The sequence below is a fragment of the Nelumbo nucifera genome, chromosome 6 (genome assembly GCF_055504915.1).
Source record: "Nelumbo nucifera cultivar China Antique chromosome 6, China Antique-T2T, whole genome shotgun sequence".
NCBI lineage: Eukaryota > Viridiplantae > Streptophyta > Magnoliopsida > Proteales > Nelumbonaceae > Nelumbo > Nelumbo nucifera.
The window spans coordinates 25,401,444-25,420,920 of NC_142654.1; the positions used below are offsets into that span (position 1 = coordinate 25,401,444).

General features: G+C 41.2%; 2 protein-coding genes across 2 annotated transcripts; one reads left to right on the top strand and one right to left on the bottom strand.

The window, feature by feature from the left end:
- The first annotated feature begins 8,462 nt into the window (after positions 1-8,462).
- Positions 8,463-11,540, top strand: LOC104598661 (protein LIFEGUARD 2). Its single transcript, XM_010260835.3, has 4 exons — positions 8,463-8,836; positions 8,976-9,089; positions 9,991-10,148; positions 10,972-11,540. The coding sequence occupies exons 1-4, from the start codon at positions 8,584-8,586 to the stop codon at positions 11,176-11,178; spliced, it is 732 nt and encodes a 243-aa protein (XP_010259137.1). The 5' UTR covers positions 8,463-8,583; the 3' UTR covers positions 11,179-11,540.
- Positions 11,541-14,971: 3,431 nt separating this feature from the next.
- On the bottom strand, positions 14,972-18,971 carry LOC104598660 (VAN3-binding protein). Its single transcript, XM_010260833.3, has 7 exons — positions 18,595-18,971; positions 17,658-17,786; positions 16,527-16,983; positions 16,206-16,430; positions 16,028-16,077; positions 15,725-15,782; positions 14,972-15,545 (listed from the first exon to the last, which is right to left on the bottom strand). The coding sequence occupies exons 1-7, from the start codon at positions 18,895-18,897 to the stop codon at positions 15,331-15,333; spliced, it is 1,437 nt and encodes a 478-aa protein (XP_010259135.1). The 5' UTR covers positions 18,898-18,971; the 3' UTR covers positions 14,972-15,330.
- Positions 18,972-19,477: the final 506 nt, after the last annotated feature.

A 19,477-nucleotide genomic window follows, 5' to 3' on the forward strand; every position in this document is an offset into this window, starting at 1 on the left:
GGGCTAGAAATGTTTGGAGTAATGAATTGCTTTTCAATGTTTGGATGAGGTGGTAGCTGACAAAAAGTTGGATCGAAATCGTGTACATGACTAGTATACTTGTCCACATGTGTGCGCCTTTTTGTGTGTAAGGACGACAGCTCTGTCTCTCAATTCTCTTTTAACATAATTCTTGGTGAGAAGTTTCATAGAAGGGCTTGACCCATTTCAAAAGAGACTAGTTGGATTCCTGAATCGTCAAACTCAGATATGATTGAGTCTTTTTGTATACATATTTTCAACAACATAAAAGGGGGCTTTAAGTACTGGACTATGCAGAAAATATAATATTGCAGACTGCAACCCAACTAGCCATGACCATGGCATCAAGAAGAAACTATATTTATCTACTGTTGTTGTATGCGTTGGCATTTGTCATTCATGCATCCTCACTTTGACCAAATTTGTAGTGTGTGGATATCCCGTTGGCTTCATTCCCATTAGGATTACATTGATCTCATTTTGGGGTGTAGTGGGTGGGGAGTGGGGGTTTCCAACAATAACTATGGTTTTCTTTTTCCAAAAACAAAAACAATTACCACTTCAGCAAATTCATGGTGTTTTTTATTTTTTATTTTGAAAAAAAAAAAGCATTCTTGTAGATGAACAATTGAACACCCCCTTAATTACATAACTTATGTCAATATAATTGTCTTTCCTTTTTCATTTATAATATTAATTTTTTTTTTAGGGCTCCTAGTAAATTTGGCCATTAATTTCCACAGTTTTCCTTGTTTGGGTTTCATCAGTTTCAGTCCCAAGCAATTCAATAAATCATATAAGATGAGCACAGAATTGGGCAAATGATAGTTAAGGGGATGCTAATCAACCTGCTGGTCATTTTGAGGAATTTTTTTAGACAAAAAAAAAAAAAAGTTTGTTAGACTTAGAAACGTGAAAAAAATAAATCATTCTATAACCTTGTTATTTTAAAACAAAACCATAAAAGGTGTTCACCAAACCGGTTTTAAAAAACTTCAAAACTTGAATTAATGGATTATGATTTGGTGTTTCCAAGGCATGCATATAGAGGAAGGAGTCTTTGAGAATATGTTCCAATGGAAGGGCTTCTGTTTGGGTTCATTCAGGAATGAGTTATAATGGGCTTATACTTATATTGTTTGGATTTATTTTGTGCATGCTACAATTACAAACCACCATAGCCCATACCCATTGATATTTGGCTGGGTTTGCCCTCATAAGTGAGGAGATTTCCTGCATCAAAGCGTATGTTCATATAAAGAGGATGGTCATATACGTATTAGATGTTTGGGTTTTTTTTACCACACATCGAGGTCGAATCTCTTATCCACAAACTCTTCCCACATCCCTATCCACTATCCATAGCCACAAGACATTACAGATATACATTGAGAATATTTCCCTTTTCATCCATGGAGAAAAGTCTCTAAGGCCCTGTTCCTTTTTGGGTAAGTTAGTTGTCCGAATAAATGCAATTACTTAGATAAATTTTTCCCGGAAAACACATACTTGAGTTAAGTGTATTTACCCATGTCTTTACTTTCAATTGTCACTTAACCAGATATGACTTACTTCGTGTTTTTCATTTTGATTTGCGAGGCAACTGGATAAGAAGATGAAATGCCTGTGAGTTCTCATGGGTCGGTGGGTCAAGAGGATCTAACGCTTGGTCAGCTTACTTAATCCTATTCCCATGTTTAGGGTTCACCCACTTCAGATCTCAAGTCATAGAGTAAGTGAGAGAGAGAATCTGTAATGATCTTTTTATGTGAGTTGAACTGTGAAGTGTTGTGATGTGACAGTGCTGTTGGTGTTGCTGGGGAACTAGGTGGTATAGACCTAGGCCTGTGTCTACCCATCCACCGTTGATTGGATTGTCTTCTAAAACTTCGCTACTAAAATAATGGAGAGTCCTTTTTGTTAATTATGCTGTATCAATGCGAATTAAGGAGACAAACACAAACTGAGAAGTGTTTTTCGCTCCCGGTCTGCAAGATCCTGGATTTTGTCAAAGATGGTTATGAACTTTAATCATTTTGTTAATTATATTGTATCATATGCCAAGTGTTGTGGCCTATTAGTACCTTTTTCTTGTAATATCTTGAGCATTCTTCTCTTCAATGGGGTTTTCTCTACGAATACAAGGCCGACCGCATTAACTAGTCCAGATCCGATGTAAAAACCAGCTTGGTTGTATTGGATTTATCAAGTTCAAATCCCACTTACATTATTATAAAACCAGATCAGTTCCAAGTTTGGAAAAGAAACATCCCTGATTAGATAAATAGTCATTCAGTTATAGTTACACATGAACACGCTTATGCTTCATCATATTCAACTGGATCAAGCTTCACTGGTGCAAATTCCGGTGCACCAAGTATAGCTTTGAGATCTACACCGTGATCACTTTCCAAAAAAGCTCTTAGAAATGCCACAACAATCCCACCTACACATCTCCTCAAAGGGTTCTTGGGACCTTGACCACTTTTACAGCACCAACCTGATAATGCCCACATAATGCCTGGAGGGTTATCATCCAACATGTCCAAGTGACCATATTCCGTTGCCACAATGTGGTAGCGGAGGGGGGGAGGGGTTAAATTACTTGAGGTGGGGCGCAAGGAGATAGAAATGGATTCTTCTTTTCTTGCAGATAACCAGACTGTAACAGTAGTTGTAGATTCGATCTCCTCGTAACCAGAGGGAGGTAACAAGTTATATAACTGGAAAACCAATTACACACAATTCTTAGATTTATGACACACTTGAAGAGAGCAAAGAAGAGATAAAATTTTCAAAGAACGCACAATAGAAGGCTGGATCAAATGCAGTTCATGTAACCAAAGTTTCAGCCTGAATGGATTCAGCCAACCCAAATCAAGCATAAACAAAGAGGGTTGTTAAAGTTAGTTGAGATTTTGGCATTTACACTATTATATTGCAAAGTGAATCTGGGTTATAGAAGAAATCAAGAGATGATGGAGAAATCTCTATTAAATGCAGAGTAGTAGATTGGTATCGTACATTATATACGAAGCAAATATAAATTGAGTTCCAGCAATAAATGTATAAAAACACAAACATTTGGAAAAAGGGGTGAGAAGAAAAACCTGCAAAGCCACACATATAAAGCCATGAGAAGTTTTATGTTTGAAGAGATTAGTGTAGTAACAATTGCGCATTGCAAATCCATGAAGAAAGACGAGGACGGACCGGATACTTGCCTTCTTCTGTTGGTAAGACGGTCTTCAATGGCTTGGGAGGAGAACAGTGTGTGATGTATCCACGTCTGTAATTTCTACACTGAATTTACCTGTTTTAAATACAGTGGTGATTTTCATCACATCCAACAGTGCCATCTCTTTCTCGTATGGTAGTACTATGAATTTGGCGAGAGTAGCAAAGTTTGGTTGGTTTGGATTTGCAAGCAGTATTGGACATAGGTTATGCAGTTCCTTGTCAAAACAATCAATAAATGTAACAAATTTGTGATGCATGGATCAGTAGCTAAAAGAATTTGGCTTAGTAGTAGATTAGTAGATTTGCTTGTGTGGGTCAGTGGTTTCTTGGGTAGTAGTAGATTAGTAGTCTGAAGGTTTTGAGAGTTTAATGCTTGGTTAAACCTTTTTTTAGACCATGAAATGTTGTTATTCACAAGGCAGCCATTTGAAGATTAAGGGGGCGTTCTTTTTTTTTTTGGATATTGAGAGGAGGGAAAGTTGGCCAATGTTATTCACCAGGGAAAGTTTATTTTCCTGGGTACCACTTACCCAGTGATACCCATCTACTAGGTGGGTAAATAACTTTCCCACCTAGGGGGAAAGTTGCCAATACTTGAATGGGGCAAAAATGCCCCTTTTAATAATGGATTTTTATGGTTAAAATGGTCATTGCCTTATTTACATGAGAAATAAAAGAACATGGGCAAATGCACTTATCTGGGTAAGTGTTTCCCAGGAAAAACTTACCCAGGTAACTGCATTTACCCGGATAAATAATTTATCGAAAAGCGAACTGGGCCTAAATACCCCGGAAAATTAAAGAGAGGGGAGTAAGTTAGCCTTGGATAAAATCGTTTTAGATTATATAGCGGTACAACCGTGCAACTCAGGTCGAGTAAGGTCGGGTAGAGGACAACCTAACCTTAGCCTAACCCGAAGTTTTAAGGTTGTGTTAGGACTCTAAGACCTTACTTATCCAGGCATTTACCTGGCAAGTGTTTGGGAAATATTTTCTCGGGTAAGTGCATTTATCCATATTCTTTTATTTCACAGGTAAATAAAATAATAATCATTTTAGTCATAAAAATTTCATTATCAAAAGGGCATTTTTATCCCATCCATGTGTTGACAACTTTTCCTTAAATGGGAATGTAAATTTATCCACCTAGAAGATGGGTATTGATGATGCACAATCCGGCCGATCTTAGCTGTCAACGATCTTGCCTCTGAACTGAGTGGTAGGGACCTGAAACGGAGGGAGAGAAGAAGCTCTGGGGAGAACCCGGCGTAAGGGCTCCGAAGCTCAAGTTAGAGTTTTTCAAAGGCAAGATAGACCAGATAGCGCAAAGTTAGCATACCTCGTTCTTGGGGTGTAGAAGCCTTTTATAACCACCTCGCGCACTCACTTCCAGGCTTCCGTCAGATCGGGCATGATTATTTCTGAGCTCCTGCCAATTCGGATGTCATTTCCTCTGGCCAGATAGAACCGCCACTGCTCCTTTTGTTGGAGCCGTCTCTGCGGCTAGTAACGACGGTGGCAGGTGGCGGTAGCAGGAGGTCATTTGAAGTGCGGCTGTCAGGCGTCAGATCCCAAATCAGTCAGGTGCGCCGCTCTTGGATACGGACATCCTTGGTGTCAGGTACGTTTGGTCAGCCTGGTGTTTCGGAAGCGAAGTGCTGGAGTGGTGAGCGAGATGTCTTGAGCTCGGTTTGGGGAGTGTTCCGAACTGCCATGGGTCAGCTCGGGTCACAGCTTTGCGAGGCTTGGGACCCAAGGTAGTTCGTGCTCCTTGCAGGGAGCTCGGGTTCTCAGTAGGGAGCTCAGGTTCTTAATAGGGAGCCCGGACTCCCGGTAGGGAGATCGGACTCTTGGTAGGGAGCTCGGGCTCCTAGTAGAGCGGTCTGGTGGAGTTCGGGCTCGGTAGTGAGCTTGGACTTCGTTACTTTCGGTGCTCGTTTTGGGCGCTCTGCTGTCCCGAGTTGTTTGCTTTTGCCACGTGTCGGGTGATTGCGAGGTCAGGCCAAATTTCCCTTCATCAGGTATCACCCAGGAAAGAACATGGGTTTCTTACAATCCCATTGACCAACTTTCCCCCTCTCAAAATCACAAAAATGAATGCCCCCTAAGTGGTAAAAGTCAAGCCAAGTGTACTCGTTTCCTAGATTTTAAGGGTTTATGTTAATTCAGTATTGGTATTATTACATTTAACCAATGATGAGTGAACATGTTTAAGGGTGTAAGTCAAGCAGGCTAGGATGGGTTTATGGTCAACCTGAGCCCAACCCTAAGATTTGGGCTTAATCCTGAGCCCTAGCTCAAGCCTGATCTTCCCAACCAGGGCTCAGCTCACACACTGAAACTTGATGCACTCGGGTTAGGCTTTAGTTGCTGAGCCCACTCTAAAATTTGACAAATAAGTGCACATGTATGTATGCATATACATATGTATATGTGTATTTATGAATATGTATAGTTGGGCCAGACTGAGTTGGGATAAGGCCAAGCCAAGTTTAGGCTTCCTAAAGTCTAGGCACAGGCCCAACCCAAATTAGAAAAAACAAAATCTTGGAGATTGGCTCAGTCCGAAAAATTAAAAAACAAAATCTTAGGCTTAAGTTCAGCGTGATGACCAAAAATCTAAGCCCAGCCCATGCAAAAATGCAGGTTAGGTCGATTTGGGCTTGGGCTAGGCCCACCCAAGTTACACCCCTAGATATGTTAGTATTTCATACATGTGTATGGATCCCATTATGAGCTTCGGGCTAAAGTCATTCACCTGCTTAGCGATCTCTGCGGTGGTGTAAAGAGGATTCATAGTGGTAGCAATAGCTCCAATAGCAACAACCCCCAAGAAACAAATGGAGAATTGAACCGAATTAGGGGCTAATATGAGAATGGCATCGCCTTTCTTTATGCCCAAGCGAACCAAACCATGAGCAACCTTAGCAATTGTGGATTTCAATGGGCTGAAGGTCAAGGCCTCGCCGGAATCGGCATCCACGAGAGTAAGTTTGCCAGAATATGAAGAAGAGGTGAAGGCTGCAAGTGGAGGGATAACTGCAGATTTTGTCGGCCACTCTTGCAACCTTACCAATCGTGGATTTCATTGCACCGATCACTTTTGCAAATGCAGCTATCCCTCCAACTAGAAGAAGAGGTGAAGGCTGCAGGTTAAACTACTTGCTAGCTTCATTCGTAGGGATTGATATTCTAGATCAGATTTCCACTTGAGGGCTATTAGGGATAGCCGCGTTAGTAAAAAAGTGGCCTGTGCAATGAAGGCTACAGATGGAGTAAAGTTGGGGGTTGCAGCAGCAGCAACTGCATGCAACTATGGTAGATCTAAATAGGAATTAAATGATGCTAGCAAGTAGCCTTAACAGTGTTATTAGTGAAAGGGTAAAAATATAAGTATACACATTTTCTGTCTTGATCATTAAGGGAAGGGAGGTATTTGTCATTTTTTTTTTCAAAAATAGAAAGGAGGTTTTTGATAAAATAAAATTATAAAGAAAGTTTTTATGATCGTTCAGGAGAGATTTTTGTATTTTACTCGTGATAAAATACATGGGGGCCACGGTGATAAATTAAACGATTATTGGTCCCATGTATTTCATTATTGAGTTTGAAAGTTATCATTGGTTCCACAGCATACCCAACAGGTATTGCATTCAGCTAATCCTTACTCTCTTTTACAATGAAACATGTTTGAGATTTATGATAGAGACCACCAGCTTCCACGTCACCCTCCCATGCATAGAAAAAAAAAGTGATGACTCAGAATGATTTTTAGTAACATATACAACTGACACCGGATTCAGTTCTTACAAAATTTGTTCTCATACTGTTCTCAGAGCACTTACAGCCCTATATTTAAAATGTTTTTTATATTTTTAGTTACGGGGAGATATTCCAGATGCACGACTAAAAACCTGTGAACGACGACTGAAATTTCCGCATGTTCAATCCTAAGCACATCTCAGTCCTATACTCACAATTCTCAGATTAAAAATTGCCCGCAGAAATGGAATTAATACAGAGAGTCAAAGTGTGCTTAGCGCCACACTTTGACTGAAAAGAATGGTGGGCTGAACGCTGTCTTATTAATCATCCTTGTCCCAAATCCTTTTGCGAGCAATTACCTACATGGGAGTTCACATCAGTTCCCCGCAACTCTACAGCACATCTCAACTGTGTATTGGTAATATTTCTTAATGATAAATACGGAAAATATTCTCAATGTACTCTGAAATGTGCATATAGGGCACCTGTGGGGTGCTACATGGATGATGAAACCTGCTAAAATGGGCCGAGCAGCAGATCCGACCGCAATGATCTCAACTTGAAGCTCTGGACTTGGTGAGTGGGTTGGGTCCGATCAGAATCTAAAAGCTCAATCCGCTCAATCCCAATTGCAATTGTCCCTAATAAGCGTAAAGCATTTTTGAGTGTTTGGTGAAAAAATGTGATTTTTTCTTAAATGAGTAATATAAGTATTTTAAAAATTATGTGGTTAGCAAGTCAGGCGAGAAATGCAACAAGTGCTTAGTACTTATTTTCCAAACACAAGTAAATGTTTATATGCGTGGTTCCGGCCTAGAATAAGCATATTCTTAAACAGGGGTTAAGATGCTAAGGGTCCGTCTGATTTGTACTCAGAATCAAAGTCCTTCGGAAAGGAATTAAAATGAATTATTCTCCCACCTGTTTGGTTCAGACAGGAATCAAAGTCTAAATCAGAATTGGTTGGAAATAGGATTCTCATTTCTAAGAAGAAACGGCCATTCCCTTAGATGGGGGAATGCCATTCCATTCCATTAGGAATGGGAATTAGATTCTAATTCCACCATAAGCAATCCTGAAAACCAAATGAACCCTAAGATAATTCTGGGAATGAGATATCAAAAGTTTGACCTCCCTTGGAAGCTAAGCGAGGAGAAGCTGCTATGAATACAACTATAGAAGAGATGAGAGAACAACGCAGGCAGAACAGGAGAAACGCTTCCGTCCACGTGTGACCAACTGCCAACTCGACCTCTCAATGGCCAACTCACTTCCTACACAAAAACCTCCGCACAACAAAGAAAACAAACCGAAAACGTTACATTGTCTATATTTATAATATACGCCACCTTTCGACGCAATTCACGAAAACCAACCTCCAAATTTTCCCTAATTAATTTCTCGCTTCTTCCTCTTCCTCTCCTCTGCAACTACCAACCCTTCATTAATACAAACCCCTATCCCTAATTCCTCTCCTCTGTCTCCCTCTCCCTCTCTTTCTCTTGGGCATTCTCTCTCCCTCTGCACTCTTCGATCGTCTCTTCTCAACCTGCGAAAATGTGGCCACCGCAGCAAGAGAAGCATGGCGACATCGAGGCCGGAGGCCAGCAGCTCTATCCCAAGATGCTCGAGAATCCCCAACTCCGGTGGGGGTTCATTCGTAAGGTTTATTGCATCTTGGCCGTCCAATTCCTTCTCACCGTCGTCGTTTCTGCTGTCATCGTCTTCGTTCGTCCCATCGCAGTCTTCTTCGTCACCACTGCCGCCGGTTTTGCTCTGTACATTGTTCTCATTATCTTGCCCTTCATACGTAAGCTTCAACCTCCTCCTCCTTCATTTAATTGCCCATTCTTTTATGAAAGAATTTGTTCATCTTCACTTCTAGTTTTGCTCTTTATTGTGAATATTCTATCTCATTTGTTTGGATCATTTCTTATTAAATTGTACAGTTTTGTGCCCTCTGTACTACTATCACCAAAAGCATCCTGTGAACCTCATACTTCTTGGATTGTTTACGGTGGCGATATCATTTTCAGTCGGATTGACGTGCGCTTTTACCAAAGGTAAGACGTCAAAATCCTGATATCTGCGTCTCTTTGTTCTTGAGTCATCTATTGAGATTAATTAGGAAAAAAAAATGTTTTGGTTCAGTGTGTCATAAGAGAACAAACCTCATTATATGGTTCAGCTCTTGGGGTATCGTTCCTCTGCTTTCATGTTTCAGAGTTGGAACAGAACATTTAAATGGATTAAAAGTTTGCTACTGTTATAGTTAATCATGGTTAATTTTCTACAGAGAAGAGGTAGAGCTTTTTTGGTGAAGAAAAACTGACCCAATAGGTCACCAAAACAGTCCATGCATCAAGTGTTAGTTCAGTGTGATGTTTCTGTAGTTTCCAACCATTAATACAACAGAATGTGCAACTCAATGTTATATTGGTGTTGGAGCTCTTTTTGGCCTCATTAGTCTCTCATTTCTTGTGGTTTTTGTAGCAAAACTATAAAAGACAAATGAAAATCATGGCCTTAAATTTGTTTGTTACAATGGTGCTAAGGGTGTTAATGGACCGGTTTTGGATTGGACCCGTCCAGTCCAAAATCAATTTGGACGGATTGGATGGACCAATAAGACATATTTGGATCGGACCTATCCAGTCCAAAATATTTATTAGATTGGATTAGACCTGGTCCATCTGTAATAAATTTATATGGATTGTGTTGGATTAAGCCAATATCTGGTTTATTGATATAAGAAGAATATGTATCAATGGACCGGGTTTGGTTTGAAACCAATCTAAATCAAAATAAATTTGAACAGATTAGACGGTCCAGACATTGAATTAAACCGGTCCAAAACATTCATTGGATCGAATTGGACCTGGTCCATTTATAATGGACTCACATTGGACTGGATGGGATTGGACAATTTATCTGTTATTAATGTTCGGATCTTATTGGCAACAGGAAAGATTATTTTGGAGGCTGCAATTCTGACAGCGGTGGTGGTTGTGAGCCTCACTATCTACACCTTCTGGGCAGCAAAGAAGGGTCACGACTTTAGCTTCCTTGGACCCTTCTTGTTTGCTGCTCTTTTAGTTCTTACCATCTTTGGCTTCATTCAGGTATCTGCTGCTGTATTCCAACTTGTTACCATTCAATTTCTTTTATTCGAAAGGGGCACGCCTTAGGGTGCGTTTAAGGTTAAACCAGGCCCAACCTAAAAACTGGGCTTCAGGCCTAATTCACAAGGGTTTGGATTTGGCCCAGAAATCAAAAGTCCAAGCCCAATCTGTATAGAATCGCAGGTTAGCCTAGACTGGGCTTGGGCCCATCCAAGTTGCAGCCATAGCGTTTTTCTTTAGGCCCGTCTCAAAAAAAATTAAAGAATCCAAAGTTTGGGCTATGGCCCAGCTCAAAAATTTAAAGAACCCAAAGTTTTGGGCTATGCTCCAGTTCAAGGAACAAAAATCCATGCCCAACCCCCAAAAGAATATTACAGGTTAGCCTGGACAGGGCTTGGGCCCACCTAAGTTGCACCCATTGCGTTTTGTTTAGGCCCATCTGAAAAACTTAAAGAATACAAAGTGTGGGCTGTGGCCCAGCTCAAAAATTAAAGAACCCAAAGCTTTGGACTATGTTCCAGTTCAAGCACCAGAAATCTAAGCCCAACCCGAAAAAATTACAGGTTAGTCTGGACTGGGCTTGGGCCCGCCCAAGCTGCACCCATAGAGTTCTGTTTAGGCCCAGCTCAAAAAAATAAAGAATCCAAAGTTTTGGGCTATGGCCCATCTCGAGGGAAAAAAATCCAAGCCCAACCCCAATAAATTTATAGGTTAACCTGGGCTGGGCTTGAACCCACCCAAGTTGCACCCGTAGAGCTTGTCACTAGTTGTAACTTGTAAGTATCGTTTGTATTTATTGGGTTAATCATCTATGTCCTGGCAGATGCTATTTCCATTGGGGAAAACCACTGTGATGATATATTCGGCCTTGGCAGCTATTATATTCTGTGGCTACATAATCTATGACACTGACAACTTGATTAAGCGCTATTCTTACGATGAATACATCTGGGCAGCAGTTTCCCTTTACCTCGACATCGTCAACCTGTTCCTGGCTCTCCTCGACATTCTAAGAGCACTGGACGGATAGAAACTTCATTTCTTTCTTTGAAATTTTCCTGCCTTCTAACAAAAGTGCATACAGTTTGAAGTGCAAAATGGGTTGGACCTACCCCACCCCACCCCAACCCAACCCAAAAATAGGGTTGTCTTGAAGATTGGGTTAGGGTTAGAAAACACCAACCCAATATAAGGTTGGATTTGGTTGGTTTGATGCTTTGGGAAACCCAACTCGGATGTATTGTATTTGTAATTATATGTTTTTTATGCTTTAATGTATGATACATGCATTGATCTGTATAGACAAGTATGTTAAAAGTATGCATATGTGAGAGGAGGAGAGAGGATGATAATGAATGTTATGGTTTATATATATATATATATATTCTAAAATACCACTATCACTATGGTATGTTGTCTATGTATCGTTTTACATGTAGGATTGTAGCAGTGCGTATCTATTCATTTATTTGTAAATTTGGTTGCAATGGTCCCACTCAAACCCAACTCAAGACATTTGATCTTATGGTGGAATAGAGTAAGGGTTGAAAACCTTAGTTGAAGATGAGGTGAGTTGGGTTAGGTTAGAGTCAACATGCAGTATCAAAAACTCAAAATGTATTAAAAATCGTATCAAAATACGTTTTGGATAATTAAAATATAAATGAAAACACTATTAATATCTCAATAAATCATAAAAATCCATCAAATTAATAGATTTTATTATTCGAGATGAGAAAAGCCCAAATATCTTATTTGTCACTGTATCCCGTATGTTCATTTCCAACAATTCATCGAGCACCCCATGCAACAGTACCGAGTAAATAATCGTTATAGGGCTGGTCACTAAATGATCTAGAGAGGGTTAGTTGGGGAACAACTGAACAAAAACCTAACAGCTTCTGCTTTTAGGTTGAACAGGTCCTTGACATTAGTCCTCTCGAATACCCAATTGGGACTTGGGAGTTCCCCCTATCCGTGGATGAGTTTCCTTTCCAATATATTGATCATTTAATGCTTACAATTGATCTAGCTGTGGTGTCAAACCTCCATTGATTTCTGAGGTTGAAAAATTGGGGTTGCTACCTCTATAGTTGCATTGAATTCTCCGGCAACATAAAGAGGATGACTTATGTCGGACAGAAGCTGGTTCAACAGATACCGGAAATATAATTTATCTTATGTTCAGTTCAACAAAGTCAGCAAAACTTAAGCACCGAGTGCTAGTTGTTGTTCAATTATTATTCTACCTGGTGCTCGACCGAGTAGTCCTTGAGTCCTGACTTTGTATGTTTACCGAATTCATTTTGCCTACGGTTCCGGTGGTAAGCTTGTGGTCTCTGAGTACCAATGACATTAAATTCGGTGCATTTCACCCAGACTGCAGTCGTTACTAGCAATTGCCACCTAGACATAATAAACTCGTAAAAGAATGAAATAGTCCGTTATGGGTTTGACCTCCTTCAATAGCAAGTTCTATTTTAAGACTGAAAACAAAGCTTTTATTCGAAATGGTTCCTTCGTACCTTCCAGTTCTTGCCATTTATTAGCATTTGGGAGAAGGGAATTACAACACAATTCAACCAATCAATCAATCAACTATGTACAGGGACGAGTATAGCTTTTTTACTGATGTCATGTGATAGCAAGTGACTACAGGGGTGCAAATTTTATCTGACACACCGTCCTGGGTGGCAATTGGGTGGGTTGGTGCAAATTCCATCAGTTGACATATGGTCCAGATTGAATAACATGTCACGCACCTACACTCATTAATGGTTGATGGGCCCGACCCACTTCAACGCATTTAAATTTGTCAAGGCTAAGGGTCCTCTGTCACCCTCGATATAAATTTGAAATCGGACTTACCACGCTCTAGTGGGCCGGGTTTGGTACTTGTATAAATTATACAAACCCTTTTACGGTGGGGTTGGTTTGTAACCATTTAGGATGGATTTGCGCCTAATTTGAACGTATGTTTAGTCTAATCAGTTTTGCATTTGGATGTTTCTATGTCTTCTCAAGGAACACGCCCCCTCATTCATGGGGTTATTGGGCTTGAAGAGTTGACAAATATAGGCCCATCCATATCTTATGGTGAAATTCAAGTAATTATAATGAGGTGACGATGATTGAAAAGTAGTTCACTTGGTCAAACAGGTTCTGATACCATTTCATTTTAAGGAATCATTCAACCTAAAAGCTGTAGCTGTTAGATAAAGTCCCTAATGCTTGTACACAATCTGTAAGTCAGATTTGTTGCACCAATATTGCAGCCAATGTTATCAGTCGGAATGGTTTAACTGGGAATGAATGAACCAGTGAGCTTTCTGTGTAGGGATGTCAATGGATCGGGTTTATGGTTTAAATTATCGATACAGTATACACCTTTGTGTATCATCAGAGATGTATTAGTACTTTTAATCGTGCACCTTTTATTTTTTTAGTTTTTTTTTCAAATGTGAGTTTTAGGCTTATTTATTTATATATATATTATTTAATAAAAAATGGGTTCCTGTATTGGGTATTCAAAGATCGTATTGAACTATTGATATGTTGAACCTTGATCGGGTTATCTGGGGTTTGCTTTAACCCAAATCCAACCTGAAGCAAGTCATACCGGACCAGACCCAGCTAAATAAAGAGGGGATATTGAACTAGCCCCATCCCATATATACTCAACCGAGCTTATATATAAAAATGGATAATCTCAACAAGAAAAATTGTTATCATTTGACAGCTTAAAGACCAACAAAGAATCCCGAAAGGATGAAAATTTCCCATTTTGCTATTGCTGCCCCAATCTAGACAGCCATGTAGTAGGGGCATTCCATCATATTCCATGATAGGTATTTGATTATCTGAACAAGACGATGATGGAATTCAAAGTTCACCAACAACATCTCCCAGTTCCACATGATTGTCTAATGAATTTAGATGAAGCTTTAGAGAATCCGTATAGAATATTCTCTCGACTGCAGCCAAGCTGGTAATCTTCTTTCTTTCTTTCTTTTTCTTGGCTTTTCTTTTTAACTGGACTCGACGGAATCGGCCCCATGTGTCTCCTTTAAAAGACGAGTCGGTTCTAGGAAACAGTGGCGGATTGCACTAGCATCCCCAACACGCACAGTAAGATTGTTGGATATTTACATGCATGGGCGTGCAGTGCTACGAGGACGGGTCATGGGTGAGCATCACTATTTTGGAGTTGAGTGTGGAGATGGATCATCACTGAAAAAGATTTTAGACACAATCATTGATCCATTTGGAAGCACTTGCAGTTGCTGCTTCTGCTGAAAAAACAAAAAACAAAAAAAAAAAAACTGCATCTGAATGCTCTCTGATCATTCATAGAAGCCAGTGAAAACCAATTAAATAAATACAAATTGAAGCACACATGACTTGGTTAACTGGTTTGGATTGGTGGAGACCAAGTTCTGATTAGGCATTTCTTCAAGCGTTTGGTTTTTATTAAAATATTTTTCTTGCAATTAGATCAAGGCAATGGCAACCCAGAACCCAGAAATTTGGCATGGCAATTACTGAAAGCTAAAGCCAAAGATTTCGACCCTGATAATAATACTTATTTACAATTCTGGATCTGGTTGAACCCTTGGATATCAGCCTAACACTTGCAGTGAAGATGCTCATCCACTTGATCAAAATTCATAAAGAGGAATAAAGATGGAAAGAAGAGAGTTAATAAAGCAGAGTTCACATGGATTATATATATATATATATATATATATATATCCAAGCAGTTGCTTTACCTAGACTAGATGGGGAATTGGGGATGGCTTCCTCCCCTTTTTGACTGATCCTAATAGTCCAAGATTCTTGCTTTTTCTTTCTTTCCAAAACAGTAAGAAATACAGGCCTTAAAACACATGCTAGCGGTCTTGCTCCTGCTTTGATCTTAGATACACATAAACCAGCCCTCTCTCACTTTAAAATACAAATTCCCAAACCCAGAGAAATAAAGAAATTCCTTTTGATGAACTATCTTTACAGTAGTAGCACAACAACAGAAAGAGAAACAGCCAGACCCACCCACCAACTTCAATTTCAAAAGATCTGGCATGACTTAGAGAGGGCCATCTTGCTGCTACCCGTGCAGACTGCAGCAGAGCCAGGTTCCCTTCTTTGGTAGAGAAGGAGAGGATCATACATACGTCAAGGCTCACTACTTATGTCTATTACTACTCCTTTCGGCTACAATAGAAAGCAGCCTGGACACACCCTGCGTCCAGACATCATACTCCCTCTGGGTTCTGCACTCAAACTCTACCACACCACGCAATGCTGTCTTCAGCCCAAAGTAACGCCGTTGCTCACCTCCCTCCAGCAAATGACGACCAGGCCATGCTGGCATGTCCTTGATAACCTCCAAAACCACATCTGCAAATGCGAGACAAATGATTTAAATCAAGCTAACATCACCAAAGGAATAAAAGAAAAAGCTTCTTTTGCTTTTTTTTTTTCACTTTGTTCTGCAATTTACTACATCCTTTCTCTGATCCCAAGAAGGGTAGGGAAACCACCCACCCCTTAGCCTTAGGTGAGAGTAGAGGGCTTACTCTTTTTCTTTTTGGTGAATGTCCCTGCAACATGTCTGCTCTTCATCTTGAGCATCACCTGTGAAAAAGGGCATTAAATAATGTAACGTTAGAATGATTACAACAACAATACACGCCCAAAACTGCTACTAGCAAACCTCAGCAATTATATTGTATATGCTTCATCTCAATTCAGATTTTGTTTACAGGCCCACCCCCCACAATTGCAAGAGGTGTTGATATTTCTACTAAAGGAAGAACCATAGACAATGAATAAAGTACAGAAATCAACACTGAAACAGAGATTGTATGAGACAAACCCACCTGACCCGTCCGGTGGATATAAACAGAGACGATCTTCCAATGCAGATCACCTTCATCACCAAACCAATAATAACAGTTGTTCAATAAAATTAACCAGCAATGGAATTACTAGGAATAAAATAGTAAATAATAATAATAATAATAATAAGCAGAGGAAGAGGAGCAACTAATCCCATACCTTTACGGGTTCGCTTTAGGAGCTCGCAACCCCTTGCGAGGAACTCTTGACTGCACAGACCCAGGAAATTCTCCTCGGGGACAAGTTCGTCGCTGTAGTTACCGTTGGAATGACCGTTATTATGGTTACCGCCTAATCCCATACCTTTCTCCACCGGTATTACCGCAGCTACATTCCACACATCCTTCAATGCCCTCGCCTTCAATGTGGCCGCCCCGCGTAGAGCTGCAGCACTCTCCCACCCAACACCACACGTCTAACGTCAACTCGGTCCACGTAAATTTACGAAAATGCCCAACTAAATTAGTTCAATTCACGTACCTGTCGCTGCTGCTGCCGTTAACGTTAAGATATCTCCGGCAGAACGGACATTAACGGCCGAACTAACGACGGAGGCCAGGTGTTCCCGTTCCGCTCCTAGTGCCTCCGCGGCCTCTACACACTGCGCTGCTACCAATGTTGCAGCTGACGCTACCGCCATGTCGGTCTTAGCCATCTGCTCGTCCTTCCCGGACGATGATGAAGCAGCCGTGGCTGCAGCAATGGCAGCCACTGCAGCAGCCACTCCAGCGACGGAGACAGCAGCATGAAGCTGGGCGTTGTGAGCTCGGGTTTCTTCTTTCTTCTTCTCTCTCCTGTCTTTCAACCACCTCCCAACAGTCTTGCCCCCTCCACCGACGATACCGCCACCACCGGGACCCACGCAACCGCCGGCACCACCACCGCCTCCGGTGGGGCCTCTGTTCTGGGTTCTAACTGTGTTGGTACTACGGCACAACTGCAAAAGCAAGCAGGAGAGAGGAGAGTACGATCAACACACAAGGCGGAGGTGTCAGTCAATGGTGATAATAGGACTTACGTACCAGAATGTACCGGACTAAACTCTGGGAGAACAGAATTTGTGACCTGGATCCATGTCCATCTCCGTCCCGGAGGGGCAAGCTAGTAATTAGGCCGACAAGGCAACAACCCTTCGGGTCAGGTGTGGTGCAACTCTTCGATACCTCCACCATGGATATATGATGGGACCCATGACAGTATGCTAGAAGACAAAATTATACATGGTCCCACCTTGTCCGAGGGGCGATGCACGCAAGAGTTGCACAACTTCGTTACTCACAAGGACTCATCAATCAACGGATAGAGACGTTTATGAATTCATTTGCTGCTGACCAGCGTTATAAATTCATAAGTAACAAAAAGAAGACAACAAGCTTCTACTTTCTTGAAAGATTCTGGATTTGTATTTCACAAATTCTCCAGGGCATTTACGTCATTCTGGGGCTGGTTTTCGTGGGATAAAGACAAATTTGGTAAAATAAAAATTAAACGGATTTGATATTGATAGAATTAAAAGCAAAAAAAAAACAAACGAAAAATAATCACTTCATGGTTTCTAGTGACCGAAATCCAGTTAGAAAGAAAATTTGAGAACAGAGTCACAGGCCATACCTTAACGTCGTCGATATCATCAGACGGAGAGACGGGAGGACTGTCCGTCAACGATCCACAGCTTTGGTTGCCAGTCAAAGGGCCGCTGCTGTGCGAGAGCCTCCCCGATGTAAGCGGCGATACTTCTTGCTGCGCCACAACAAACCAAGTTGCCATCATTGGTCAGGATCTTTTAGGTTGCAAATTTATCAGAACTTTAAAAGGAGATGAAAACCCAAAACCAGAATGAAGATAAACTGAAATACGAGAGCAGAGACCTAAGGACATATAAAACATGATTTCTCTGTTTAGGGAAATCGTTGCGGCAGAAGAACCATAATAAGATGCTACAGGATTTTCCTGAAGGGTAGAGAATCCCCACTGCTGTTTTCTTTAATTCATTCTTTTTCTGGATTTTGTAGGGAAGAGAAAGCGACCCATTAAAAACCAATAACCGATACAAGCAGACTGGGCCTGAATAATTTCAGAGTTCGAGACAGCGGTTGCAGTTCTGCTTTTGCAGAGCTTCACCTTTCACGCATGAACAGGGAAAAACTGCTGATTACCCAGTGGACACAACAGTAACACCAGTACCAGATTCCCCAGAAAAACAAAAGAAATCCCAGAAACCAACCATAATATGTTGTTTCGAGGGGGAATAAAAGCTCAAATTTATTTATGAGGAAAACCGAACACCACAGACAAAACGAAGCCTATACAAGCAATCACTGCAAATGAACAAAAGCACGCATTGACCCGAGAAGCATGAAACAAAGTTACGATAAAACAAGAGGCCGAACAGTAAATGGAATCAAAAAGAGGATCGATAATTTCTCAATAACAAAAGAAACGAGCAGACGGGCATCATGTCATAAGGCCCCCAGATTCAACGACCCCGGAACGACATTGTCCGTTTACATCTCTCCCTGCTCAGTGTCATTCTGACATTCCCACTTACCGACTGTGACATTATCCTCTCCATCACGAGCTGCGAAGTTGCAGAAGAAGCAAAAGAGAAAGGATTTCCGGAAACCGTGGCCGCTTCTTCGGCCTCCCCGGCGATATCTTCATGAATCGCCCCATCGCCACTGACCGTCTTGAGAAGCAGTGAAGGAGGGGCCAGGGCTTTCGACACTTCGAGAGCGGAAACACTCCAAGAACGAGAGAGAAACTCCATGGGTTCAACTGGGATTTCTGGTGGCCGGAACCCGGAGAGGGAAACGGAAGACGGTCTCCATGCGTCGCCAATGCTTTCTTCCATGTAGCCAAAGGGTGAGAGGAGTAAAGTCGAGAGGGATGTTTTGGGAAATTTGTTGTGGAGTGGCGATTTATAGACAGGTCCGGAAGCGGAATGAACAAAGCGGCCGGAATGTCAGTGTTTTTAATAAAAAATAATAAAAAAAAGTAGAAGTATTCGCTGATACAAGCTCAGACGGCTTCCTGTACGCCTGTCTCCTCATCTCATTCTCGATAACACCGAAAATTTACGGCTACCTGCGTGTCTTTTGACCTGTTTTACAAAATTGCCCTTGTTCTTGAAAGGGAAGGGAATAATCTTTGCACAAAAAAGAATTCTTCATTTTGTAATTCCAGCACGTGGAAACCCAAATCACTCCGAGCAAAGAGTTTCCGATCAATGGCATTATGCCACGTCATCACGACGGTGGAGCTCGGCCTCAGTAGTAGCGAGTTGGCCACTAGCGAGAGAGACGGCCGACAGGGCTCCCGATAGTCTGTACTCTGTAGAGTGTAGGTGTACTACTGGAAATATTGGGCCAGTCACAACATCCCACGTCGATTGGATATCACGTGGGCAGTAGCGGTGGTGTCGGTTGCTTTTC

Bases quoted from the DNA above. Each gene is read 5' to 3' on its own strand.
- LOC104598661 (XM_010260835.3), top strand. From the start codon at position 8,584: ATGTGGCCACCGCAGCAAGAGAAGCATGGCGACATCGAGGCCGGAGGC. The intron at 9,090-9,990 runs GTAAGACGTCAA...TATTGGCAACAG, and splicing joins GACGTGCGCTTTTACCAAAG to GAAAGATTATTTTGGAGGCT. The intron at 10,149-10,971 runs GTATCTGCTGCT...ATGTCCTGGCAG, and splicing joins CCATCTTTGGCTTCATTCAG to ATGCTATTTCCATTGGGGAA.
- LOC104598660 (XM_010260833.3), bottom strand. From the start codon at position 18,897: ATGGAAGAAAGCATTGGCGACGCATGGAGACCGTCTTCCGTTTCCCTC. The intron at 16,984-17,657 runs GTATGGCCTGTG...TTGCTTTTGCAG, and splicing joins ATGATATCGACGACGTTAAG to TTGTGCCGTAGTACCAACAC. The intron at 16,078-16,205 runs GTATGGGATTAG...TTGGTGATGAAG, and splicing joins CCTAAAGCGAACCCGTAAAG to GTGATCTGCATTGGAAGATC.